Source organism: Glycine max, chromosome 7, assembly GCF_000004515.6.
Source record: "Glycine max cultivar Williams 82 chromosome 7, Glycine_max_v4.0, whole genome shotgun sequence".
Taxonomy (NCBI): Eukaryota; Viridiplantae; Streptophyta; class Magnoliopsida; order Fabales; family Fabaceae; genus Glycine; species Glycine max.
Genome location: NC_038243.2, coordinates 2,532,461 through 2,560,081, shown reverse-complemented (window position 1 = coordinate 2,560,081; position 27,621 = coordinate 2,532,461). Strand labels below are relative to the sequence as shown.

At 32.6% G+C, this 27,621-nt stretch overlaps 5 protein-coding genes across 9 annotated transcripts; 2 read left to right on the top strand and 3 right to left on the bottom strand.

The window, feature by feature from the left end:
- Positions 1-12: 12 nt before the first annotated feature.
- Positions 13-2,430, bottom strand: LOC100500103 (uncharacterized). Of its 2 annotated transcripts, XM_014777319.3 has the most exons (7): positions 2,312-2,430; positions 2,027-2,088; positions 1,762-1,890; positions 1,546-1,645; positions 1,323-1,389; positions 282-360; positions 13-196 (listed from the first exon to the last, which is right to left on the bottom strand). In XM_014777319.3, exons 2-7 carry the CDS (start codon positions 2,081-2,083, stop codon positions 149-151), a joined length of 480 nt encoding a protein of 159 aa, XP_014632805.1. In that variant the 5' UTR covers positions 2,084-2,088; positions 2,312-2,430; the 3' UTR covers positions 13-148.
- A 654-nt stretch (positions 2,431-3,084) lies between these two features.
- On the top strand, positions 3,085-8,804 carry LOC100792757 (WD repeat-containing protein 43). Of its 4 annotated transcripts, none has more exons than XM_003529766.5 (13): positions 3,085-3,194; positions 3,570-3,696; positions 4,310-4,414; positions 4,518-4,627; positions 4,904-5,058; positions 5,150-5,238; positions 5,324-5,852; positions 6,154-6,240; positions 6,660-6,913; positions 7,019-7,101; positions 7,529-7,640; positions 8,272-8,346; positions 8,428-8,804. In XM_003529766.5, the coding sequence occupies exons 2-13, from the start codon at positions 3,604-3,606 to the stop codon at positions 8,602-8,604; spliced, it is 1,869 nt and encodes a 622-aa protein (XP_003529814.1). In that variant the 5' UTR covers positions 3,085-3,194; positions 3,570-3,603; the 3' UTR covers positions 8,605-8,804. The 4 variants fall into 4 exon arrangements, with proteins under 4 accessions (XP_003529814.1, XP_040873132.1, XP_006583130.1 ...); XM_041017198.1 differs by having other exon boundaries at positions 5,321-5,852; positions 6,690-6,913; XM_006583067.4 differs by having other exon boundaries at positions 5,321-5,852.
- Positions 8,805-9,391: 587 nt separating this feature from the next.
- Positions 9,392-10,539, bottom strand: LOC100792231 (late embryogenesis abundant protein 2). Its single transcript, XM_003529765.5, has 2 exons — positions 10,313-10,539; positions 9,392-10,047 (listed from the first exon to the last, which is right to left on the bottom strand). Exons 1-2 carry the CDS (start codon positions 10,364-10,366, stop codon positions 9,691-9,693), a joined length of 411 nt encoding a protein of 136 aa, XP_003529813.1. The 5' UTR covers positions 10,367-10,539; the 3' UTR covers positions 9,392-9,690.
- A 6,939-nt stretch (positions 10,540-17,478) lies between these two features.
- LOC100499847 (zinc finger Ran-binding domain-containing protein) lies at positions 17,479-19,057 on the top strand. Its single transcript, NM_001249913.2, has 3 exons — positions 17,479-17,537; positions 17,981-18,362; positions 18,685-19,057. The coding sequence occupies exons 2-3, from the start codon at positions 18,004-18,006 to the stop codon at positions 18,758-18,760; spliced, it is 435 nt and encodes a 144-aa protein (NP_001236842.1). The 5' UTR covers positions 17,479-17,537; positions 17,981-18,003; the 3' UTR covers positions 18,761-19,057.
- Positions 19,058-24,070: 5,013 nt separating this feature from the next.
- On the bottom strand, positions 24,071-26,772 carry LOC100809737 (3-isopropylmalate dehydratase small subunit 1). Its single transcript, XM_003528298.5, has 2 exons — positions 25,926-26,772; positions 24,071-24,432 (listed from the first exon to the last, which is right to left on the bottom strand). Exon 1 carries the CDS (start codon positions 26,665-26,667, stop codon positions 25,927-25,929), a length of 741 nt encoding a protein of 246 aa, XP_003528346.1. The 5' UTR covers positions 26,668-26,772; the 3' UTR covers positions 24,071-24,432; position 25,926.
- Positions 26,773-27,621: the final 849 nt, after the last annotated feature.

Genomic DNA, 27,621 nt, shown 5'->3' with positions numbered 1-27,621 from the left:
AAAAATCGTATATACAGGAATGTTGAAACTTCTTATTTGAATATAATCCAGAAATTAAAGTACAAAGTATTCACATCTCTTAATAGTTGATATGAAGCATGTTCTTGTAAACTACATCTCTTAAAACTTCATCACCTTAGGTATGTGTTTACTGCTTGGAGGTAATATCTTTAAGCTTTTCCTTCAATTCACCGGTCTACGAGGATAAAAATATTATTGAACAGTACAGTACATAATAATAGCCACAAGTAAAAAAACTAAGCATTTAAACGGGAACCAACCTGTTGCATATTGAGAATAATGTCTGATCCACCAATAAACTCTCCCTTGATGAAAATTTGAGGAAATGTTGGCCAGTTACTGCATAGAAAGAACAGGGCAAACAGTAGGAATCATTAAAAAAAAAATCCTTATTTATTAATTATTAAACTTTTAAAGGAAACAAATTATTAAACTTGGAAGCACAGGCACCTGTACTTGTCATTTTGTCATGATACCATGCTTAAAAAGAATCAAATATGAGCTCAGTTATATCACATAAAATACAAAGACAAAATGACATATATGAGATAACCACAAACATGCGTAGACATTTGCAGGCTAACTAGTTTCCAGAGATTTGACAAGGCTTGTGGCTCAGATGTTCAGAGACAAGAGGGTTTAAGTGAAGGAAAGACATAACAACTGGTAAAACTTACTAGGTACTATTAAATCAATTGTTCCAGATTCATATAAATACAAAGAAAAGTAGAACGGACATTGATCTTCAAACTCACCTTGACAACTCTCAGTTCATTGACGGGGCACTCATCCATTGTATTTCCATTGGCATTAAGGGTTTCATTTTGCTATTTTGTTCTACTGAAAACTTGTTATTTATGATAAACATTAATTGTAAAGTCCCTTCAACTCAACTTCATACTCAAGATCTGCTAATAGTTAATGATCAAATATTTTTTGGTTTGCCAAGGTATAATCACACCCTTGGCATCAAAAGAAGCTGATATGAGTTGGTGACAACAGCTATTAGGTGGACTTCACGAAGTGATTGTTGTCTGAAGTGGAAGGGGAGGAATCTCGCTCATTCAGGGGGGAATTTGATGCCGTAAGTCTTAGCCTGTTGGAAATTGATAATTTGATATTTGAAATTGAAATTTAATTTCTAATTCCAGTGCTTATTCTGAGCTAATTCTAACTACCTAACATAATAATAAACTATCATCCATCAAAATTCTTAGTAAACTATAAACTACAATTGTAGATGACTGATGTTCTTTTGGGAAGCAAGCAGATACTAATAAGATCAACAAGCATGAAGTTACCTGAAGGCTTTTACAGCATTTTTAAGTTCAGGATCCTCCAAAATGTTTCTAGCACTAATAGGAACATCTGCAAGAACATTATATAATGATGATTGCAACTTACAGAATTGTTATCAAGTAATGTGAATTCATATTCTAACATATTTCTTCTACAACTTCACCATAAAGAAACAAAAAGAACAAAAATATCAACAGAAAAGCTTGTCTTGAACTTAGTACTTACCATAGTGTTTTAAAACTCTTACAGCAAGCGAACTAAATCCACATTGTGGAAAATCAGGCACACCTTTCATGTAAACCATAACAGGATTATCCTTGACATCCTGCACATATTAATCACAGTGACGAAAAGTTCAAGTTACAGATTACTCAACATTATTAAAAAATGAAGAAGAAAATAACATTTCACGGGTGAAAGATTGATTTGATATACCCTTACCTGCTCAATAACATTAGACAAACAAATGCCAGAACCCTCAAGCTTATTACCTGGCTTGAAGTCATCATGCGTGTCAGAATCATTTGACACAGTATTCGAGTATCTTGTGCAATAAAACAACCCATTTAACTGCCACCATGTTAAGGGAAGACTGTTAGAATAGGAGATTACAAATTGCAGTTTGAAGAATTACAAAATTAAAAACTAACCAATAATAATAGTTGGCACTAATTAGAAGAGTAATGCAATGGTATATGTAAAGCACCTTCTCCAAAATCAATTTGGGGTAACTCAAAAACCCAAGGATGAAGCTGGCACACATAACGCCTATTCATGAGAATAATTACTATAATGTTCAAGAAGCAAGTTTACTAACCAAATTTAAAAAAAAAAAAAAAAAAAAGCTCAAGAAAGACGTAGAAAACAAACGATACCCATTAGGCAGGGATGTGTAAAGAATGTAACTTTGTATTATTCACACAAAATAGATGCGAAAAATAAACTAAGTAATGATTAAACATGCATAAAAATTAAGGGCTGAAGATCTTACGGGTCTGCTGAGAGAACGAGCTGCGATTCCCTTCAAAAACACGTTTGACAAGGATGTCGCCATTCGAATGAACCGAGTAACAAAAACCCGAATGATCCCAACACTGAACTTGTCGCTCTGAGCGTGGTTGCAAGTGGCTGGACTGTTTTATCTATTTTTCAATTCAATCTAATTTTAGATTATTTTTTTTCAATTCAATCTAACTTTATTTATTTGGAATGAGTTGATTTTGTTTTGAGCTATTCTATTAAAAAAATAATCTTTAAGCTAAAAAACATTAAGGAAATTTTTTATAGGATAATAAGAATATTTTAAAAAAATCAGTATTTATAAATATTGTATTATTTATATGATAAAAAAATAAACTATAAGTCACAGGTATATTTATATAGGATCATTCATAAAATAAAAATATATAAACTCCAAAATAATATGTTATCTTAAAATCAACAACAATATTATTTTGACATATAGGTGTGTTTGTTTTAGGTTTCTTATAGTATATCAGTGATTTAATTATATATGAGCTGAGTTTTGATTAAATTTAAAATTTTAAACTCATCATTTAATTCAAACGAAAATGATTTAACAGATTAATATGTTCAATTTTTTTCATATTTAGTACTAATTCAAATTTATTTATTTTTTAGGGATTAATATGGATGAATTTGAATATGTATTTTTTTTTATTTAAAAAAGTGTGAATTAGTGTTTTTGAAAAGTCAAAAATGCCCCTAATAATATTTCTTATTCCAAAACCCAAAACCCAAAACCCTTTTTCTTCATCAGTTGTTCACTCCGCAGCCTCCTGCCTGAAGACGAAATATATCAGAAGCATTCTCCTTTGATCGGTTTTCCTTTCATAGTTTTCTGTTTTGTTTAGGTTAGTTTTTCTTTTTCATCTTTATCCTTTACCTCTCTCTTCTTTCTCTTCTATTTAGTAAATTTCCTTCAAGTTCTTCTGCCTCATATTTCCATGCTGTTCTCCTCAGAGTTAAAATCCCTTTGTTTATTAATATGTTGTGTGTGAATAATGATTTTGAAAAAAAAAATGATTTGAAATGTGGAAGTTGTGAAGTCTTATGTTTTATTGCGTTTGTTTCACCAGTTTGTTCCGGTAGCTGAAATTTCAGTTATTTGTGCTTGTTATGCTAGATTGAGCGACCCAGTTGGTCTGTTTATTTATATAACTACAAAGTTGTTATCTTTACTTAGTGCTGACTGGTTTTTTATGTCTGATTTATGTGCCTTTGCATAGTTGTCTACTTGGAAGAAGAAGAAGGTTGAGTAAGATGGTGAAGGACAAATTAAAGAAACATGTTCTAACTGCTTTCACTCCTAATGAGGATTCTGTGGCTATTCTGTCTGCCAACGAGGTGGCCAAGGTAAATTAACCTTTTTCTCCCCTCCTCCTTACATCTATTGTTTGGTAGTAGTTTTCCTGAACTATTCCAGGATAAGTGCCCATGGTTCTCTTTGAGGCACTTATTGTGGATGGTTTTGAATAACTGTTAACTCTTTGAATTTATGGTACTTAGATCATAATTAACTCTTACTCTGGCAGTTTATACCCTACAAGTCTTCACTTTGAAAAATTATTACATGGTACAGGACCACCATGGTCCCTACAAATCTCTACTTGACATGTAACCTAGTTTTATTAACTCTTTCTCGTAAATTGAAAATCTCAATTATTTGTCATGTGACGATTGGTTGGGATCATGGACATGTGGTGCTCCTGGACCATGTAGTAATTTCTCCTTCACTTCACTTCACTTCATGTCATGAGACCAATTTTGCTAAATGGTACCTGATGAGATTTATGAATGACATACTTTCAATCATCAGTGAGCTTAAACAATGATTAAATTATCAACATGCATTGCAGCTGCTAATGAGGTTTTATTGAATAGTGGAATTCTATGATTATATTTATACTTACTCTGGTTCGTGTAAGATTGCTAGGTTTATAACAAAAAGTCATCCTATGATTTTCAGATTTGGAACACAAACACTGGACATTTGTTAGCAGAGTGGAAGCCATCAAAGGGAGATCATGATATTCATTATTCTTGTATTGCATGTAGTTTCATTGGGGAAAAGGTAGTATGGGATTTTAGGAAAATCTTTTTAATCACTAGTGCTTTTTTATGCTTGAATCTTTCCTTTTTCCCCTCTGATGTGGATTGCACACTTTTGTAATTAGCATAGAAAAGAACAGGGAACAAGCTTATTAGCTCTCAGCACAATCGATGGAAGTGTTATAGCTGTTGATGTTTCCACTGGTGAGAGAAAGTTGACTACCAGCCATCCTGGGTATTGTTGTCATTTCATTCTCTTTTTTGTTATGTTTCCACACTTTTTTGTATATTTTTGGTCTATGATGTATATGAATCTAAATATAGTATGCAGATTATGAGATTCGTTTTTATGCTTTCATATGAGATTGCATGTGGACTTCCATATATTGGTTTTTATGCTTTCATATGAGATTGCATGTGGACTTCCATATATTGGTTTTTATGCTTTCATATGAGATTGAAATGATAAGTAATGCCAGGTCTGTGAGACATTGTTCTTGTCATCATACAGGGGGATTTGTGGACTCTCATTTGCAAACAAAGGACGTCTTCTTCGCATTGTTGGACATAATGGAGTGGCATACGAGGTTAATACTGAAACAGGAGAGGTTTTAAAGGAATTTAAAATCTCAAAAAAGTCTATTACTTCTCTGGCTTTCTCAAATGGTGAGTACTAATTCCATTTGGAGCTTGGTCCGTCGTATTCATTCATCTTCTTGCATGACCATTGACACTTGCTTCTTTACTTATTTTCCAGATGAAAAATATTTAGCTATTGTCAGCTCTAGACTGCGGATTATAAGCTGGGAAATTGGGAAAGAGATTCTGAAGTTCCCTAATGATTTGGTAATCTTCATTTCTTATTCTGGATATGAATATTTGTATTTACAAGTTAAAAACATCATTAAATTTTAGTTTTATTTCTCAGCAGGGAAATGTACAGCTCATTTCTATATCGAGTGATGCCAAAAATTTAGTTACATCAGATTTTGAGGGTAAACATCTTCAAGTTTGGAAGTGTGATTTAAATTCAGGAAATGTGGGTAGAGGTCCTACACTTCCCATAAGGCATCCTCCATTAATTTTAGACTGCCACAGTGGTTGCAATAAAGAAGATGTAGTTGTTTTGGCAGTTACTGGTAGAGGTTCTGCCTATATATGGAATTTGAATGCTTCCTCCGAAGATCAGATACAGCCAACTAAATTGAACACGAAGACCAAAATAGTTGAAACGGAGAAGGAAAATGGTGTAAGTTCAAAGAAAAGGCATGCTTCGATTATTGCATCCAGATTACAACCTGTAGAGGAAGATAAACAGATTAAAGCTCTTGTGACTTATGGATCTGTAGATCATCCACAGTTTAGTGTCTTAAATATTAGCAATTCAGGCGAGAATATAGTATTATATGTTGGAGATGAGACTGATTCTGTTCAGCAGCATGACAGTCCTTCTGGCAAAGGTCTGATAAACTCATTTTTAGCTTTTCTTACTGTCCTTTTTGCTTCCTTTTGAGTAAATGCTAGGTGATTCTAATTTTTTTTCTTTTACTGGGAGTACAAAATCTTAAATACTTTTCCTGTTCCAGTGGAAGTTGTTTGTCATAGATTGTTGATGGACAAGCTCCTGAAATTCCAAATGGAATAAAATGTTACAAATTTTCAATTTGGATTTTTTTTTTCTTTATTAGTTTTTTGAGCCTACATATTCTCTAAAATTTTGAAACTCCTATATATGCCCCCCTGACTTGGAACTGGAAGCAGCAATACCAATGGAAAGCAAGAAAGTTAAGAAAAGACAAGCAACATCTGATCCTGATCCACCAACCTCAACTGACGAGGAGGATTTAGGTAAGAACTATAATATTTTAAATTGTTAGTCACATGAGTAACATTTTATTGGATCTCATTTTCTAGGTCATGTTCCCACTGAAATTGATATTACTGATTTATTCACGGCTGTTTGTTCCTGAATTTTGTAAATTACCTATTCTTTTGGTGTAGATATGATTTGCATGACAAAATTCTGAACATATAGGCTATAGAAATCTGAACGAACCTAAGATTAAAAAAGAGTATATTTTTTACCACAAAATTCATGCTAAGATCTAGGACAATTTTATTTCCTTAAATTCATGTTCTGGTTTAATAGTTTTTACTAAAATCATTCACATATTGATTTATGTAAAATTTACTCTTTGGCATGATGAGCAGTAGTACTGCCCACCAACTGAGTACATTTAAGAATTGATTGGTATTTTTTGTACTAGTATTTAATGTAGATCAACATGAGGCTGCAGAAGGAGTCCTTCTTGATGACGATTTGAATGAGCCAACAATGGGAGAGAAACTTGCTAGTCTAAGTTTACTGGATGAGAACAAATCAAGGAGTGAAATAGAGCAAGAATCTTCTGTCCCAGCAAAGCCTCCAAGTGCAGACTCTGTACATGTTTTGCTTAAGCAAGCATTAAATGCTGATGATCGCACCCTTCTGCTAGATTGCTTGTATACACAAGATGAGAAGGTTCTCCTTCTCTCCTATTTCTATTGAACTTTATGTATATTTAAATGGAAATTGTCCACTTGCTCAGTTTCTTATATGTTATCCATGATGTAACTACTTTTGCAGGTTATTAGAAAGTCAATTGCACAGTTGAACACATCCAACGTCCTCAAACTTCTATACTCTCTCATATCTATTATTGAATCTAGGTAAACTCATAATTATCTGGTAAATGTATATTTAATACGCCTGTTAGTGTTTGTGATGTTCAGTTAACTTATTTGGCACGAGTATTCTGTATGATTGGCCACTTCTTGATTTAAAATTTCTTGCATGGGCAAGATAGATGATAGTTTCCAGTTAGCAACCAGGAAATTGTTCAAAAACTTCTGTTATTAATTATAAAATTGACAGAAATAGGATATACATAAAAAAAAAGTTGCTACAAAATTGACACCACATTAACACAAATAGTATCCAATATCCATCTACGGTGGCTTGAACAGCAATCAACAATTATAATTAACCCCTTATGTACTTAACTTATGTTATCGTTAATATAACTTTTTTGCTATATCAGATTTTGCATTGACTCCAAATAAATTCTAAATAGATGTTACTTTCTTTTTGTTTTAGGGGTTCAATTTTGGCATGTGCTCTTCCATGGTTGAAGTGTCTACTTCTACAGCATGCGAGCGGAATAATGTCCCAGGAATCTTCATTAAAAGCTTTGAACTCTTTGTATCAAGTGAGTACCGAATGATGAATCCACTCAATAAGCACCTAATCCAGTGAGTTTAAAACTATATTTCCAATTCTGGCCATTAGATTATACGACCAAGGTAAATGTAAAATACGAGGCAACATGGTTGTTCTTGCTTCAGAATTACCTAAATGACCATTGTGCAGATTAAGGCTGAGCACTTCTAAACTATTGTTACACTACATATTTGTTGATTTAATGAGATTTGAGACAGCTTGCAAGCTGTATATTCAAAGCTGCATTTCTACAAAATAACAAAACACGATTCAGGTTGTTTGTAGAAACAGGAATGTAGAGTAAAGTTATATATCAGCTTTTACATTTGTTGTTAAAGCAGGGATTGGCTATTATCCAAGCTTACACCAGATACATCTGAAATTTTATTTCAATTTTTAGTTTGGAAGATTGCATCATCATTTTATCAACATCATACTTGTCTTCTTTAATATTACATGAGCTGCATTGCATTCAATTTTTAACACATGGGAGCTACAAATCTCTTGAAAAGTTTGTAGATGACATGTTGTAGAAAGACCTTTAACTGTCGATCATGTTGTACCAATAGGTCTTTCATTATTTAATCACTTTCATTTTTTATTTTTTTTTGTGCATGCAGCTGATTGAGTCTAGAGTCTCCACTTTTAAATCTGCCATCCAACTCTCAAGTTGTTTAGACACGCTTCACATAGGGGTAAGCCACTTTCTGCTGTCTACAAATGGTTACCAGAAGCTGTGATCAACTTGTGTTTATTAGTGGTTTCTTTTGGAACAGGCTATTGACGAGGAGGAAGATGAAGGTGAAATGGTGCCAGTTATCTATGAGGATAAGGATAGTAGTGATGAAGAATCTGATGATACCATGGAAACTGACCCAGATGAACAACAACCAGAAGAACAATTTCATGCTGCCAGATACATTGATGCAAGTGATGATGATATGTCAGATTGATAAGGTCTTTTTGTTCATTTCAAAATGTCATAATGCGATTGGCAATGATGCATGTGGTTGAGTTGGCAGTGTCTTTAATGTATTCGTTACAATATCTTGGAAGCTCCATATTGATATAACTAGCACTTTCACAGTTTTGAAGTTTTGATACTATATTGTACTACAAAACACTCAAGTATTACGATGTGTTTAGTCTTTCACTTCTTGACTACCACTTTGTGCATGTTTCGACCGATCATAAAGACAATGATTTTTCAGCGTGTTTGGGTTATAGTTTATCTTGAGATAATATAATTTTTTCAGTGTCTTTATAGAGCTTTTGAAAAAAAAAATTATCCGAAATAAAGCATAAACTGAAGGAGAAGCCTCAAGAATAACAGAACACATTTATTATGGGAAATCTCTGCGTGTGACGTGATCATATATATAGTAAAAGTGAACTTTAGAATAAACAATACGTGACTACATGTATTGACAATGTAAATTTTATTGTCATTCAATCATATTAGTAACATCTTTAATATTATTGAATTTTTTTTTACAGGTCAGTATGCTTTTAAAATGCAATTTAGAGCCTCCACAACTAAACTGCATTTATCTATATTTTTCTACATTTTAAGTCTCTACAATCGCAAATATAATAATAGCAGTTTAAAACCTTGGCCAATGGCTCCAATGACTTCTTGTGCAGAAAACCTTTTCAAAAGCCACCTTCCAAAATCTAAATCTAACAATCCTTTATGAAACTATTCACAAATTAATCATTTTACTTGGCACTCTATCATTTGTAATCCGCTAAAATTTGATGAGTTTAAGGCAAAGCAATTCCGCCTTAAATTGAGTTTCGAATACACATTTTTTGAGCCACCACAGTCCATGGAAGTGTAATGCGCCTAAAGAAAACCCCACACACACCCAAAAAAAAAAAGAAAATCAAAAGGAAAAGGAAACTTTTGACTCTAGGATTAAATGGTAAATTATAGATAGCATTAGGATACTTGACAAGACAAGATTGAAACTAGATAATAGAGTACATTCCCCTCCCTCTTTTATGTTGAAAACTATATTTAAGAAACTAGTACTATTCTATTCTCTGCCATGCTGGGTTGGGTAGTAGTCTTTGTCTTCATCATTCTGTGGTGCCATACCAAAGGTTTGTTTCACAGCCTCAGTAGCACCCTGGGCCATTTCCTTCACCTTTTCTCCAGTCTGCTGCAGGAACCCACCAGTGTTCTGCTTTCCAGACTGGGCCGCTTCCTTTGTGAACTGGCCCATCTCTGAGGCCTTTTCTTTAGTTTGACCACTCTTCTCTTGGGCCTTCTCGTTTACAGAGTGGGCCGCCTGCTGGGTCTTGTCCTTTGCAGCATGGGCTGCCTGCTGGGCCTTGTCCTTCGCAGCTTGGGCCTTCTGCCCCATATTGCCCATCATCTGGTTGGTCTTCTCCTGATCCATTAATCCATCAACAAGTGACAGTTAAATCCCTTTCTAGACTGTTTTCATATGTTAAAAAAAAAATCTATCTCTCATTTTTTTTAAAATAACCAACCAAAAATTAAATTAAATAATTTATTATGTAATGACAATGTACGTCTAAAACTGTTTATATTGATATTGCATAAAAATTATACGGTAGGAACAAACAAGAATGAAGATAGGAGGTTGCATGAAATAGTATAGAATTGTTGAATTGAATATTATAATTTGTTACCTGATTTCGGCCCTTGGCCTCACCAGCTCTGTAGCTCTGCTCATGGGATGCCATCTTTGTTCTTCAAATCAAATCAAAGGGTGTATGTAGGAAACTCACGCACTCACTCACTCACTATAATAGAAGAAGGTTTTTCTTATGGTATCGCAAGGCAAGCACTTTTTGTTCGTGATGAGGTTTGAATGCTTCGTCTATGACTACCACTTGTCCATTTTCTTGACACGTGCCCCTCTGTGGCCATGGATATGAATTTGAGCCCCGTTTGGTTAGGAGCAATGAGCCTGTGCAATTTTGCCACGTTGCCATAAGTTGAATGATGATATAATCATTGTTGGATAACTCTCATGTATGAGGCGCAAAGGTATTGAATTCATGACTCATCTGCTTGTATATTTTTTATTTTTATGAAGCAAAAACAAATGTTTAACTAATGACCTCATTCAAACTATGTAAATCAATCCTCACTACTTTGCTCTACTGATAAAAATTACAAGCAGATTCCTTATTAATAGTCAATAATAAGTGTTTAATAAGATTATATATGACAGATAGTGACACTTGCCATATGAAAAGTTGTTATCCGAATGAATAATATTAAATATTTCTATTATCCTTTAAGATAAGTATTAAATGAAAAGTAAAAATATTTATTGTTTTAAAAGTATAAAGTATATTTAAAACTTGCCATAAAGATAATAGGAGGATTTATAGAAAGATATAATATTAAATATTTCATCTTGAATTAGTCCTTCAACACCTGATTTCTCTCTGAAAAATTGTTTATAATGCAAGTTTTAACTATAATTATCAAAACTAAGTCTTTCATACAAATTTGGTCTAATAGTTCAATTAATAGAAATAACATGAGTGTGATATAACATTGATTTAAATAAATCAAGAAAAAAATATACAGTTTCAAATTTTCTTAAGGTTACTTTCCTTAATTGTTGAGCAATCCTTTTCAGAAAATTTTGCTAGTGTCAAAGTTTGAATAGCTGGAACTAAAACTATCTACGATTCAAGCGCAATAACCCTCTCCATGAATCTCTACTTGCAATCCCAACATGTTATTGGTGATCTGTTCAACAGTATTGGGATATCTTCTCATTTTACCACTTTTATGGCACACAAAAAAAACTATAGAATACTTAAATAAGTAAAAAAGAAACAAAAAAATTGGCTTCACAGAAACGATAATAGAGAGGCTTATCAAGCCAATTTTTATTTAAATTTTTACCAAGCCAATTTTATGATTACGTACATTTTGGTTTTTAGTTCCGACTATATGAAGGTAGAACAAGTGAAAAGCATTATCTCTGAGGATAAACAACGAAAACAACAAAAACAAGCCACCCAATGATCCGATTGTTAAGCTTTGAATTCTCAAAGTAGTTGTTCAATGCTTTTACTCACTTTTTTCGGTAACGACAACTGTTGATAAGCATGCTGCCATGCTCGATATCACATGTTATATTTTAAGAAATCTATCCTAAGTAATATGCGGCAACTTTTAAAGCATATATATTCAATAGTTTTTTTTTTAATTCTGTTACTTAACGGACTTCCATTCAGCATTTGAGAAGTTAATCACCTGAGAATTAAGATAGTATCAAAGTGAGTTAATTTAATTCGGTTAGCTTTTTTTATAAGTCAATAAATACACAATTTGGTTTGATCCCCAATGGATTAATTGGTGGGTTATGTTATGTAGCTTGACTATCATTTAATTTCAGCAACACACTAATTCGTAATAACAAACTTAAAGAATAAACACAAAATATAAAATAAAAAACTTCCAAGACATTCATGAACAAAATAAATAAATAGAATTTTAAAAAACTAATAAAACAACACGTTGATCCAATTGGACTTAGGCTAATCTGCCTCAACCCACAAATCAAGTAAATTGAATCAGAATAACATAAGTAAAAAGTGATTAATATTTTTATAACCCGTTCAATCCTTGAGCTGGATTGGATTGAAATGTTTCACAAGTTGAAAGTTGAAACTCGCACCTTGAAAAATCAAATTAGTAATTTCTTCTGATAATATTTTTTTCATGCACCAAAACTCGTGACAAAATGAACTTGTTTTGGCCCACCACGTGATGGATCAATACTAACCTAGCCCATTTTGACTGTAGCATGGCATGTAAAGAGAAACAAATTAATGCCTACAAATGGTAGTGTTACATCAAAAGATTAAAGTCTCAAATCAATGCATCTTAATTTATTGCAACATCAACCCTCTACACGAGCATTTACCATGTATATTGTGTTTAGAATCATTTTTCTTGACACCGTCCTCCTACCTCATGTAAATTAGAAGTATTAATAGAGGTTTTAAATTTTTAAGATATTAAATATATTTATGTTTTATTTTTACATTACTTTTGTGTTCATTGAGACTCAAACTAAAATTGGGAAACTTGAACGTTTTAAGCGAAATACGAATTTGTAGGAGAGGATGAATTCTTACAAATTTATAGGCAAATGATCCTCTCTCTCTCTTAATTGACTGGTCAAGTGGTCATGCAGTACGTACTTGTAGATTTCGCAATAGTTAACAATCTTACATTTTGGACTTCGAGATTTTGAAAATTTGCATGCAGATGAACTCGGATTATTTTTTCATACAAAAAACTCTTTATGTTTATTTTTATTTTTTATTTTACGTACTCCATATTTAACAATCACAAGTATATACATAAAAAAAAAAAATCATAGGTATATTGGCAATTGCTCATTGACATATGGAGTATTAGATTTAACTCTTTTCAATTTCTAGTATACGGGTGTATTACGAAAGTAGAAGGTAATACTCATTCATTTCTTTTTAATTATAGGAATTTTTAGAGAACTTTTATTCTTATTTATCTGTCTTTTTGTAAAATTTAAAATCATATTATTTGTGCTTTTATTAATTATAATCTTATTTGTTTTTTTATCTTTAGTTAATTTATGCATGTATTCATTGTGAAGTAGAAAGAAATAGTGGTGAAATAAAAAAAATCTACAACTATTTTATTAGAATCAAGAAAAGTTATTGTATTTATCAGTAAGAACTCTTTCAACTAATTTATGTTCCTAAAGAAAAATAATTAATCACATTAAATATGTCAATTATTTATATTATTATTCTAAAATTATTTTTTTCTTATCTCATTATCCTTTCATTTGTTTCTTATTAATGTTTGAAGAGAGAATAATTAAATAAGGGTATATAGAAAAAAATAATTAATGCATTGAGAAATTAAAAAAAAAGATCTTATAAAAAGAGACAAATAAATTTTTAAAAATGATCTTATAATTAGAGACGAAAAGAATATATGACACATATGTTTTGTATTTACATTAAAGAATAAAAGTTACAAGTTGTTGCTTTCCTTTTAACAAAGCCTTAGAATTCATGAAAGAGGAATTCAATGCAAAACTAAACATTAGGTTTTTTGGCAACAGTGACAAAAAATAAATATTGAGACTCTAAAAAATACTATAAATTACTACAATAAATTTTGGTGGGTCTCTCTTTTTGTCTCAATGAGTTTTGCTTGTAATTTTATAATTTTAATAAATACTACATCTGGTTCTAAAATATAAAAAAATAAAAGATAATATTTTCTTGAGCTTAATTATAAGAAACATATGATTAAATTTGTTTATCTCTAATTAATTGTAAGACCTATTAATGATTACACCAATCTTCTCATGTGGGTGCATTTATTGAGTTGTCAACAAAAGAAAATATACTCATGGGTTGAAAAATTAACTTTTTGAAAAACAATTACCTCCTAAATCATTAGTGTAAGGAATAATTTTGGAATAAAATTAAAATTTATGACAAATTAAATAATATAATCACTTTGATTGATCTTGATAAATTAGATAATTATTTCTTACATATAAGACCACAAGTAGTATTAAATAATAATAAATATACTCCCTTTTTTTTCAATTTATAAGATTCAATTATCCGATTAGTTAAGATTAATAAAAAAAATTAATTTAATTTATAGTAATAAATTTCTCTTAAATTAATAAAAAAAAAAACTATCCTTGTCATTAATATTCATTTTTCTTCTTTGTCAATGTATTTCCTCTCTTCTTTTAATTAGAGTATTTTTAGTTTAAAAATAATTAATGCATAAAACAGTATAGATTTGTCTTTTAAAAAAAAACAAACATAATTTTAAACTTGGATAAAGGAGGGAGTAATATGTTTTTTTTACAGCTATGAATATACCATGTTAGAGACTTACAAACATTTTTTCTACAAAATTCCAACAAAAAAAAGTCTTCCACTAAACACAGGGTTGTCATTAATATAAAATAATAATAATTAAAAATTTTAATAATTGCATGAACTATTATTATACATGTACTTGCATTCTATCGCAATGGATCTTTTAAAGGGCACACTTTTAGAGTAGCGAAGTACAAAGGGTTATTTGATAATGATAAAAATAAAATTTGTAATGAGTATTCCTTCCTCCCCATAGAAGTCATACAATTACCAATAGATTTAGTGTGCTTAACTACTAAGTTACTTAGTTACGTACAACACCAAACCATGTCCATGTGACTTATAGATGATCTTCTCATTGTACAGTTCTCTTTAACAAAATAGGAAAGAAAGTGATAGAGCCAAGAAAAAAAAAGTAGATATGCTATAATATTATATTATATACTATTTAAGGTCTAAGGATATAGTTAGCATGCACTTAGCAGCAAAGCAATGAGTAGTAAAACATTGAAGTATTTACATCATGTTTGCTTGGGAAAAGTACGCACACAATCACAATCAAACATAGCAGAATGCAAATGATGTGGTCGTGGTCTTGCATGGAAACGATTCCCAAGGAGAATCGAATCAGCCCACTTCCCTTCATCTTTATTCTTCTTTACAGTTTGCCTCTACTTCTCTTTACCCTTCCCCAAGAGAATGGAGGCCAGATCTTGCTTGCTTGGCTCATTCATTCATTCTTACCATTCAATAGAGATTGAGATAAAGCTGAGGTTAGTGTGAGAGAAGGAAAAAAAAAAAAAAAGAGAGAGAGAATAAAATAGCTCAGCAGCAGCCGCAGCAGTGTTTCAACCAAAGAATAGAAAAAGAATACAAAAGATGGTCAAAATGAAACCTCGAAGACTTGTTATTCCATCATAAGCCTTCACCTATCTTTATTGAAACTCTCCATTTCCCTTTTCTTTTCTCTTTTTCCCATTTATTTAATCTTCTTGTCTGTTTTCCTACCTTTCAAAGTTATACTATCTTGCTTCCCCTGCCTCCACTCACCACCTTCTTCAATCTTCACTTAAATTACATTCCGCATTGCTAGCTACAACTACATAGATATATATAAGTGACACATTTATCTTTTCTATATATTATTTTAGCCATGGCCTCAACAGTTCCAATTTTTTGTTCCAGTTTTTTCTTGTCCCTCATAAAATTCTTGACTGCAAAATTAATATGAGACATACACAAGATATATACTAATAATTTCATCACTAACCTTTTTTTACTACCCTTGCTATACTTTTATGAGAGAATAAAAGAATATTCAAAATCAATCGTAAAGCAGAAACTATTTTTGAAACATATTGACAGTCAAAATTCTGTTGATTCCCAAAGAGTAATGGACATGAAAGAGACTTGGATCCCCTCGTGGATGTTATTGGGATAATTAGTGGGCCGGTCTATATGATTTAATGGTACGAATATTCATTACATGGTGGCAAATGCTGACTTGGATTCCACATTGTCCAATTAGCCAGAGGCAGCCAACATTCTTTTTTTTCTTTTTTCTTCCTACTGTTGATTTTTTCTTTTTGTTGTATGCTTGGATTCTGTTTGTGGGGTTGTACAATTCGAATTTGATTCAAGTAACCAAATGCTGTGGTCAAAGGGACTTTCTAGGGTTCATGGTTTATTTGATTGATGAGATCTTTGGACACTCTGTCTGTTGTGCTATTAGGTTACATGCTCTTTCTGTGGGTTCTTGAGTTTGTTTGACTTAGCTATCTTGCTAGCTGCTATAGTATAGACCATGAGAAAGTGCTTGCTAATTTAGTGTTGTGCTATCCTAATAACTCAAATAGCATATTATAGTGCCTTTTATATTTCATGTTATTTTCAGAATTTGTAAGTTTAGTGTTCAACTGTTCAAGATAACTTCAATTAATTTTATGTGGCTCCAACAGAAATTTTCTTTATAATCTAGCTTTGTAAATTTAAGAGTCACTTTGCTATTACTTTAATGATGAAGAAAAAATTTAAAATTCAATCTCATCTTTAAGATTATACATAAACTAATCCTGAAAATAACATTACTAGCAGATAAGAAATCAATAAGCCATAAGCATCCATGTTCATAAAACAGAAACTAAGTAAAATAGTTCTGCTTAAAAAAAGTAACATATTCTGATAACTTTCTTATAAATGGAGTATACGTCTTTTCATTACTATATTAGTCTTTCTTGACGAAAGGGTTTTGTTGTTTAATTATTATATAGTCCAAGATTATGTGGTCTAGACCAATGTTTATGTAACACATTATTAAGTTTTTTTCTGTAAATTAAAAAATATGATTACATGTCAAGCGAAAAATTGGCAGAAACTACATGATCTTAGACCATATAATAATCTCTTGGGTTTAGCTCCTAGAGGCCATGTTATATATGAAAGTGCTTTGAAATTGAATGCACCTTTTGTGCTTGAACCGTAACGCATGTAAGACTTTAATTAGCATCCGGAGGTTCGAGAAGAAAAAAAAAATGAAAGAATAGAAATACCTAGTTCAGTTCAAACTAGCACTATCAATCCCCTTACCCTACCTCTATCCGATTTTGGAGTTGAAGAACAAATAAATGATTATCCTATATGCACTTTGCACCCATTACCGTACCATTAAAAACTTCAAAACAAAATGAAATTGTAGCCCACTGCCAAAGTATATGTTCAAAATTCAAAGTGTGCTCTCTTTGGAATTGTAGCACGAATTTCCTTTATCTCTTTTCCCTCCTTTAGAATTCACTGATTCCATTTATCAAGGTTGCCACTCAAACAACACTAAAAAGTACTACAACACAACACGGCCCTCCATTTATTCTCTTTTTTCTGTGGTCTCTGCCAGTATATAAACCATCCTCCCTATCACATTTCCTCATCAGCAAATCCTCTTCAGCTTCTGGATCTCTAATACTTCAACTCACTGTATTATCTTGAGGTTGGTCTTTGTATTTTCCCTTCCACCCCCCCACCCCCCCCCCCATATTTTTTCGGTCTCACCTTCCTAATCTTCAAAAACTTTCTATGTAATTCTTCAGTATTTTAAACCTCTCCAGAGGGTCACATTTATAGTAATGTGATGAAATCTGTCTTCTACTAGAGTGCTCCATTATGTCAGCCTCGTAACTTGTTTTCATAGCTTTCAGAGAAGTTAATCCTTAACTAAGTTATTTATTTATTTATTTGTTGTTCCAATATTATAATAAGCATTATGCTACCAAGCTAGCTAGTGCCTACTACAAAACACAAACACATGTACCATATATATAATGTGGCAACAATTATATAGAGAAAGCAACATCAAGTTTTTATTGAACATTTGACACTTGTTTCATGAATTTATACTCATAGTTTTCTAATGCGGATTGGTGAATGCAACAGTAATTTTTGCAGAGAAGTAAAATATGAGCAGGCCAGGAGACTGGAATTGCAGGTCATGCCAGCACCTGAACTTTCAGAGAAGAGATTCATGCCAGCGATGTGGGGACGCAAAATATGGAGATAGAGTTGATTTTGGTGGCTTTGGAGGAAGAGGAGGGTCTTCATTTGGTTTAACTGGCTCAGATGTTCGCCCTGGTGACTGGTACTGTGCTGCTGCTAACTGTGGTGCCCACAACTTTGCTAGCCGCTCAAGCTGCTTCAAGTGTGGTGCTTTCAAGGATGACTTGGCTGGAAGCTACAACAGTTCTGACATCTTGCGCTCCAGAGCTTTTGGTGGCAGTGGAAGACCTGGATGGAAATCTGGTGATTGGATATGCACCAGGTGACTCAGTCATTCATTTGATTTTGTGTCTTACCATTAGGGGACATCTCTTGTGCTTTTTCCTTTGCCTTCTGTCTTTAAAGTGTAAAGAATACGACAAACACCACAAAAACAAAAGGCACTACTGTTGGTGTTAATAGGCATGCAATGCAACTCATATCTTTATTGGGTTTCCCCTTTCTTTGACTGCTTTTAGGACTTGCATACTTTGAAAACTAGTTGCCCCTTAAGTGCAAAATATGTTTCACTTCGTTAGTGTTTCCTTGTGTTACATATTATGACAAAATTTGATTTATTCCTCTCTTTTTTTATCATTGAGCAGATCAGGATGCAATGAGCACAACTTTGCTAGCAGAATGGAATGTTTTAAATGCAGTGCTCCAAGGGACACGTACTAGGAATGAGTTTATCCAAGCAAGGATGCTACATTAATTAATGGAGATGCTGCAAGATTTCTTTATTAATTTCTTTGGGATGTTAAAGACAGTGTGAATTCTGAAAAGGTGGTTTAAAATGCCATGTTACAGAGAAGCTAGCTAGCTACATCCCTTAGGATCTTTCTCAGATTTACCTCAAGAGCTACAACAATGTTGTTTTGGTGCTTTAAACTATTTTCTTTAGTTTTGGCGTTAGAGAGTTCATTTATTGTATGGTGCGTGGTTTTCTTAAATGAATATGAATCTCTTTTCTTGTCTCTTCTTTTCTTTTCCCATGAGATGAACTAGAAGTACTTCCTGAATGGATGTGTGAGAAGGGGTGATGTGGTACTTTCTGTAACAGCAATCAAAATTAAGCATGCATTCGGGGTCATGTGGTACGCCATTTGTTACTATTTGCTAACTCAAACACAAAATAGTACTGTACGCACTCAAGTCCACCAAGCAATTTTTTTTAACAAGGGACATCCGCTAAACCTTTAAGTTGACAAAAAGAATATTTGAAATAACTTTGAATCAGCATTGCAAACCTCTTCAACAATAGAGTAAAAAAGGAAGAATTAAATATATTTTAAAGTTTCTATAAATATACCTTTATTTGATTTAGGTCCTTGAAATGTTCTTCTTTTTCATTAGTTTTGGCCTCATAAAATTTATTTATTAATTTTAAAATGATCTCTATCAACACTCAATGACAACACTAATAATCATTTTAAGATAATAAGGTGATATGACATTTAACATGATGATTATGTACTAACAAAAATTATTTTATGAAGGGTCTAATTCACTTGATTGAATATGATACATAAATTATTATAAATTTTTTATTATGTTTTTGATTCTTACAGATAAAAAAATATTTTTAAAAAGTTATAAAAACAAAAACCATGTTAAAAACATATTTTATAAAATAAAAAAAATGACAAAGACCTTTGTAACTATATAAGTGAAACATATTTTAAATTGCCAGAATCTAAGTTTTAGGTAAGAGTACTCATTGAGAAATATTCCTTAACATCTTTATTTTTTATGATAAATATCTCTAACTTGGTCCTTCCTCCCTGACTTTACTGGCTTAACTTAGCATATTTAAAACACAAATCACATTAGATTCCTTTCACTGAATGTAAAGTATACCTTTAAAAAGGATGCGCATTGAGGATTTAAAAGATGAGTCCAAGACTCCATAACTACATTAGCTTTTATGTAGGACTCTTGTCTTCCTTTCAGGCAAGCTTTATGTTATGAAATCTCCAAGTCTCGACTCTAGCAAGATTATATATAAGATATATGATTCTCCTTCTTATATTACTATTAGTTCATTATTCTCATTTTTACTAATATTATTGTTAAAAGCTACATGGCTTATCAGTTGGAGGTCCCAAGATGTCCTCCTAGTTGGGTGCAGTTTGGTAATGGTGCTGATTATAAAAATAAAAATAAAATAAAATAAAATAAATCCCTTGAAAATATAATCTAATATATACCTATCAATTTCTGAAGTTTAAAATCTGTGACTGTGATCCTTCTTTCCAATAAGGGGAATTATCATTGATTTTTGCGAGTTACAATCCATTTCATTACTTTCTTTATAGTAATCTATTTTTCTTGTTCGAAGAAAAATAAGTAACATTCTGAATGAAATGAGGCAAAATGGATTCCATTTGTGAATACAAAAGTTTGCATTAATGAGATACTCCATATCAATGAGATTAAAAAAGAAGCTAACTGATGCAAGAACCATTAATACACACTTTCTATTACCATGTATTATATCTCTGCAAGTTCTAGCTTATTTGGTAATGGACCAAGCTAAGGCATCTATTAAACATATCATCTGGAGCAAGGATAGCAGAGTTCACTGCCCTCACCTGAAGAACTTGAAAGAAGAACAGTCAAAATAATGCATCCAAACGGAATTTTAAGTATTAAATAAATTTACCTATTTATTTATACAAAACGGCAATTGAAGCTTCGAAATTAATAAATTCATGCACTACATAATTTCAAATATTAAACAAATTGATGCTCAAAAATATTTTTTTAAAACAAGTCATTTAACTTTTCCAAGATTATATTCAAACTCGGAGAATAAGCGGGAACGTATTGGTAACTTGGGATGATGAGTCAACGGGGTTTGGGAGCTTAGATGGAGAAGAGAATGATTTGAGTGCAAGAAGATTTTGGTAGAGGAATTTCTTCTTTTGTTGGAAAGGCTAATTTTGATTTGGTCAGGGATGATCAATTGTTATGGTTAGAAGATGATTCATCATTGTTCAATATTAAATCGACTTACTTGGCTTTACTGAATTGGAACCGCTGAGATTGATACATTCAAATTGATGTGGCAAATTCGAATTCCGTCGAAAGTGTCTTTTTTGTTGTGGAGAATATTATTAGATAGGATCCCAACAAAATTGAACTTAGTAAAAAGAGGCATAAATTTGCAACATCTAGATCTTATGTGCCCTGTTTGTCATAATGTTGTAAAAGACACTTCTCATCTGTTTTTCACTTGCTTGGAGTCACATCTTATTTGGTAAAGGTGTCATTGTTTAGCCAGAACCAATTCTGCCCTTCCCCAATGTGCAGAGGATCACCTTAGGCAACATTCTCAAGATTTGCTAGAGGGCAAATTCAAGAGATGGTGGTTGGTTGGTGTTCCATCATGTGCAATCTGTGGTTGGCTCGAAATGCTATCATTTTCAAAGGGCAAGTGTATGATCGAGAAAGGGTGTTGCACAAGATCCTGTTCTTTACATGGTCGTAGTTGAAGGCTGATAAATGTTATTCATACATTATTTGTATATTGAAATCACATAACAATTATCTTATTTTTTTATCTTTTATTGTTTATTTTGTGTTAAAATAATAAGACTTAACTGCTTCTGAATTTTTGTTCAAAAGATACTAAAATTAATGATTTTAGAGTAATTTTTGTTGTATCTTGTGTGAGTTGAGTTAGAGCATAGACATGAAAAATGATGAATAAACTAAAGTGTCGCACTCAACGAGTCAAACACGTTCGACCCAAGCTAGCCCGCTAAGCACTACGCTTAGCATGTGTCCACTTGATCCAATCGGACACGCTAAGAGCACAAGAGAGCTCTGATTGGCCAATTGATTGGTGAGGCATATTAAAGGAAAGGAAACACATTTTGTTTCCTTAGCCACGAAGGAAACCAAGAGAAGCAGAGAAACAAAAGGAGAGGAAAGCAAGCAGCCGATGCAAGGAAAATCTGTTTCCAAAGCTCTAGCCGATCCGTTTCAATCCATCTTTTCTCCATTTTCTTCCCTTTCATCCCACATTTATTTTTGTAAGTCTCTCATGACAATGAAAGACTAAAAAACCACCAGTTGTTGAGAACTATATAACCAAATTCTCTGTGATATAATGATTTCAAACTATCTTCTAATATAATATTGTTATTATTATTCATTATTGTGCTTATTTATATACTCATGGTTTGATCGTCCATATTTATGTACTGTTTAGGATATAAATATTGGAAAATGTGTATATGCTAAGAACTTGAAAAGAATATCTTAAGTGAGTCATATTTAGGGATAGAATGGTTTCCTTTAGTCTGTTCAAGCATTTATGCTCTTAATGCAAATCATTTAGTAATCAATCGCCAAGGGATTGAGAGCGATATTAAGTGGTTTAGGTTCTTTCACTCAAGGAATCTTGATTAGAATAGACTAATAGATGCAGGTAATAATCATATTAAGGTTAAGAAGGAAAATATCCATTAAGATTACATAAGAGAAGTTTTAGCAAGTAGAGTCCTCAACACATTCCTTAAATCACCACAACGTCAAGCGTTTGTTTTCTCAACCTTCATGTTCCTTGTTTGTAGTTACTTCTTTTTAGTTTATATTTGTAGTTAATCAATGAACAAAATTCGATTTGAATCCCTAATTGCTTAGTCATCATTTATATATATATATATATATATATATATAACTCTAAGTACAAGCATAGTGTCTGTAGAATTCGATCTTATCGTTTTATATTATTTGTGCAACTTAATACGCTTGCAAAGCACACAACAAAGGCTTTCCAAAAGGAGTTTGATACTCCTTACCAACAATGGCTCATCAATCCATGTGCAACATTCTGTCCTCCCTACAGGTTTTAGGTGATTTTGTATTTACCTGTTGGTATGGTATTTTACTTGTAAGGCCTAGGCTTTGGCAAGTAGGAATTGTATCCTGATTTATGTGGCTGTTGATTAATATAGTTTGAGATGCAATTCCTTGGCTCTTTCCCTTTGCTGTCGGGTAGCCTCTGGATGGCTAGTTATTTTCTTCATATGGAGATGCAGAATTATGTGCTGTTGCTGCTACTGTTTCTGTAGCTTGTTTTTTCAGCACTTCTTGAGCTATTAATGAAACTTTAATTATTGCCGACCCCCCCAAAAAAAAAGAAGATAGAGGCAGCTACATATATTGAGTAATCGGATTTTCCATTTTTTTATGTATATACATAGTTTTAGGAAAAGATGCAACTTGGCTGGTGAGATTTCAATAAAAGTTGGTGACTATCAAAAAAGAGCTATAAGCCAATTGTATTATCAAATTAGTATTTGAGAGACTTGTCCATGATATGATTATAATATGATAACATAATTTTAAAAATATTACTATAGAAACATTGATAAATATAAATAAAAATAAGTGTACGAAAACTACTTTTAGTATGAAACAATAATATTAAAAGATAAAGCTGAAAGTAAAAACAAAATCTTATAGAAGAAAATTTAAAACTGAATTATTAGCGCATTTTGAAACTTATTAAAAATTTTAAAAAAAATAAAAAGATCTATAATTTTTTTATTATATAAACATGAATATATTTTAAAAAATCATAAATATACATTGGAAGTTGGAACAAATGCAGAAAAGTAAAATGAAAATAAATAATAAAATTTAAATAATTTGTAACACTTAAAAATTTATTTTATATTGATATTAAGTATAATGAAATAATATTAAGACAAAAAAAGTTGACAGAAAAGAAAAGATATTAAAAAATTATAAGTTTTTCCTTCATGTACCAAAAAAATATACAATTATATCCGAATGTTTTAAAAATAACAGTATTGATTTCGTGCCTGTACAAATGTAATTTTTTTACCTTCTTCTTTAAGAACTTTTTGTGTACTAATTTTATTTTATTACTCAAAAACACTCAACAAAAAAGATCTCTAATTCAATTTTATCAAATTAATATTTTGAGAGACTATCCAAGATTAGATTACTTAGTTGTGAAGGATCTAATCCGCCCGTTTTATTTTATATTATTTAAAAACAAGTCTCTCAAATCAGCCTTTGCAATGCAAAAGATTACAAACCAGAATATACTAAAATCCTGCTGATTTCATCCAAACTTCGACATAATGAAAACTTCATATTTCCTAAAATACAAATAAGTCTAATGCAGTAGTCTATCTGCGGAATTGACTGTCTGTCAAATGTCAAAACTGCATAATGCGAGATAAAATCTGAGTTGAGAAAGCAGTATGTTGCAAATAGTATATACTCAAATAATTGGTAGCTGCTGCCAAAGGTAACACAGTTCCACGAGTGGTTCCAGCTTCCCCAAATATCTACTTCCATGCCAATATCTGGAAGGTAAAAATTTGCCAGTCCAATTGATGTGGACACGTAAGATGTTAGAACCCCAAAGAAAACTTAGAACTTGAAGAGCAAATTTAAATAAGAGCCAAACTCACAGACTTTTGGAGACACAGAAATAACATACGCATAAAGGAACACTAACTTAACTTCCAATAATGATGATTGAGATAGTCAAATGAATATGAAATGGCTTTGTTAAGATCCAATTAAATTGATAAGAACCTTTAGGAGAACTATACCACAAAGGCTAATTGTTGTAATTCAGGATCCCAAGACCTTATAAACCCCAAGCTATATTCGCATACCTCCAAGGCCCCAATGTAGGACTCAAATCCTATACCTTACAATATCCCAACATCCCACCATCTACAGTGTCGATGCCCATGCAGATTGGCTGTACAGTAACCTTTTGATTAGTTCCTAGCAAAAACTATGCCACTGTTTTGCAGCTGAGAGACATGGAGGAAAGCTGTATTGTCAATTGATAAGAACATTTGAAGCAATGTTGTCAAACTCTTGGGTTAACTCATAGACTCTTACAAGTTTACGATTCCAGGTGGAGAAAACAAATTAGCACGTATCAAACTCTTTTTCTACATAAAATTGGGTAAACTTGTTAAATGCACATAAAGTCTTAAGTAAAAAAGTGAGTATTTATGCTACTCATGCTTTGTTTTTTAAGACAACATAAATGTAACATTTTATTAATTCTCTTTTTTGAAATGTTTTCATTTTAAGAATTTATGTATGATTATGGTCATTTATGTAGTTTTATCTTATGTAGCACTAATGTACTATTACACCTTATTCTTGTGGTTTGCTACTTTGATTCATTATGGAGTTGAAACGTTAAACTATTGTTAAGAGTATTATGTTATACATCTATGTCATTAATGGTTTTTTTTTATTAATATATTTTATAATAGTTAAACTCTAATCTTATGAGTTTGAGTTGAGTTTTCCAAAACTCCACAAGTTTACATACATAGACTCTTGAATTTGACAACCTCCCTTGGGCGAACCATACATTTAAGTCAGAAAACACACAAAACCTATCTTATAAACCTCACACTAAAATCCCATACTTCCAATGTGAGACTCAAGTCAAGTCCCATAACTTGCAATTGGATCCTAACAAGTTTCCATGAAATTAATCATCTGCATGTCACCGTGCCTGGTCTCAGGGTAGCCAAATGCAGAAGTCCAGACGCATAACCAAACAAAATGAGAACAACTCTGTACTCAATACTCATTTAGCCTACTCTTTTCTATTCTGAGTTCCATTCCTAAGAAACACTTGCACTTTCAAAATTTCACACGGACCCTTTTTCTAACCTATGCTTCAGGAACTTTTCCTACATCTAAATTCTAATCCCTATTTAATTTCACACTATTCACTAGACAAATACACAATGGAGACTCTGACCTAAAATTATAGTTATGGCATTAAAGAAAAATAAATTAGAGAAACAAAAAATACCTCAACGAGAAGGAATCATGCCGGTTTTCCTGGCATAGGCAAAGATGCCACCGGCCTCGATCACCGGACCCGCGTCGCCGATCGGTTTCAAGCGATACTCCTTTCCGGTGGTGTGATTGATCAAACGGCTCTCTCCGAGCTCAATCGTTACCACATCGCCGGTGGTGCACTCCTCGCAGAGGCGTCCCTCCGATTCCAGCGGATACACCTCGCCGGTGGCCACGGAGTTCCGGAAGAAGATCCTAGCGTACGACTCCGCGACCACTGCGGCGGCGCCGGAAGCGCCCAGCGCCACGGGAGCGTGCTCGCGGGAGGAGCCGCAGCCGAAGTTGGCGCCGCCAATGACAATGGAGTACTTGGTCTTGGTCTCGCCGGGGTCGACGAAGCGCGCGGCGTAGGTGGCGGGGAGGCCGACGAGGGCGTAGGAGCCGAGCTTCTCGTACTCGTCGGGCTTCGAAGGGACGAGGGTGAGGTACTCCGCGGGAATGATCTGATCGGTGTCGATGTTGTCGCCGACGACGTAGCAGAGGCCATGGAAGGAGGCGGAGGCGGACGCGCCGGATTGAGCGCGTGGGGTTTGGAGAGAGATTGCGACCCGGTTGCGAGGGTTTGATGATTTGGGAGTGGGGAATGAAAGGAAGTGATGTAGAAGAGAGTGACTGTGAGAGAGGGAGAGTTTGGTGGAGGAAGCGAATGCGAGGTTCCGAGGAAGAACGGTTGCGGTAGCAGAGAACAAGGCCATTGTTGGATGCTCAGTGCCTCCTCTCTCACTTCCGTCTATTTTCTCATTTCCAATCTTAATTCGCAACCAAGAGAAAAATTATGTAAGAGAAATAAATAGGAAATTGCGTTAAAAAGTTAGAATATTTGGATTGAAAATAATATAGCTAAAAAAGTGAAAATAAATAATCTTGTAAGTTTGTTTGATTTAGAATAGGAGATGAGATAAATAAAATTAGAAATAAAGGCACTATATAATCCCTATTTTACTTTTAACACAACCTCGTGTTATAGTTCACCATTTGATATGAAAAAATGACTATGAATCCTATACAATTGAATACGTGTGTACTTGTTTGAAGTTGGTGAATTTATTTTTAATTTATAATTGATTTTTATATGTTTGATTTCATATTTAAAAAGAATTTAGAATTGATTCTGATCTAGAATTAATTTTAAATTAAAATAACTTTGAAAAAAAATCATTATTATTTTTAATTTGATTTTATAATAAAATATTTAAATATATATTGTATGACTTCAAAATCAATTTTATAAAATTAATTTTATTCAAAATTAATTTTTTTCAACCTCCATTCAAACATACACTATAATGGATTTTCAAATAAGATTTATGCAAAATTGGACTATAATCGATCTTCAGGGATGTACAATCGATTATTTGCGTGTTTGAATCATCGTCATGTTGAATTGGATCTGTGTCAACTGAGAAGCAACTAAGCCTAGCTTCTAAGTTTTTTTTCTTTTTAATTTGATGAAAAAAGTAAGGCATACAATACACACGTCGAGGACGTGGAACCAGACATACACTATCAATGCTAGACATGGCAAAGTTACAAAAGAAGCTTGAACACAAATTTTCTTCACAATGGCTTTGTCACTTTCCAGTGTAAGATGCACAATTGATTTTCGCAAAATTGTTGTTTATTCGAATTCTTAGACAACAGTGAAGATG

Excerpts from the sequence above, each read along its gene's own strand:
- LOC100500103 (XM_014777319.3), bottom strand. The coding sequence starts at position 2,083 with ATGTGTGCCAGCTTCATCCTTGGGTTTTTGAGTTACCCCAAATTGATT. Across the intron at positions 1,390-1,545 it reads AAGAGTTTTAAAACACTATG|ATGTTCCTATTAGTGCTAGA; the intron begins GTAAGTACTAAG and ends ATGTTCTTGCAG. Across the intron at positions 197-281 it reads TTATTCTCAATATGCAACAG|ACCGGTGAATTGAAGGAAAA; the intron begins GTTGGTTCCCGT and ends TTATCCTCGTAG.
- LOC100792757 (XM_006583067.4), top strand. The coding sequence starts at position 3,604 with ATGGTGAAGGACAAATTAAAGAAACATGTTCTAACTGCTTTCACTCCT. Across the intron at positions 5,239-5,320 it reads TGAAGTTCCCTAATGATTTG|CAGGGAAATGTACAGCTCAT; the intron begins GTAATCTTCATT and ends TTTATTTCTCAG. Across the intron at positions 6,241-6,659 it reads AACTGACGAGGAGGATTTAG|TATTTAATGTAGATCAACAT; the intron begins GTAAGAACTATA and ends TTTTTGTACTAG.
- LOC100792231 (XM_003529765.5), bottom strand. The coding sequence starts at position 10,366 with ATGGCATCCCATGAGCAGAGCTACAGAGCTGGTGAGGCCAAGGGCCGA. Across the intron at positions 10,048-10,312 it reads AGGCCAAGGGCCGAAATCAG|GAGAAGACCAACCAGATGAT; the intron begins GTAACAAATTAT and ends TTAATGGATCAG.
- LOC100499847 (NM_001249913.2), top strand. The coding sequence starts at position 18,004 with ATGAGCAGGCCAGGAGACTGGAATTGCAGGTCATGCCAGCACCTGAAC. Across the intron at positions 18,363-18,684 it reads GGTGATTGGATATGCACCAG|ATCAGGATGCAATGAGCACA; the intron begins GTGACTCAGTCA and ends ATCATTGAGCAG.
- LOC100809737 (XM_003528298.5), bottom strand. The coding sequence starts at position 26,667 with ATGGCCTTGTTCTCTGCTACCGCAACCGTTCTTCCTCGGAACCTCGCA.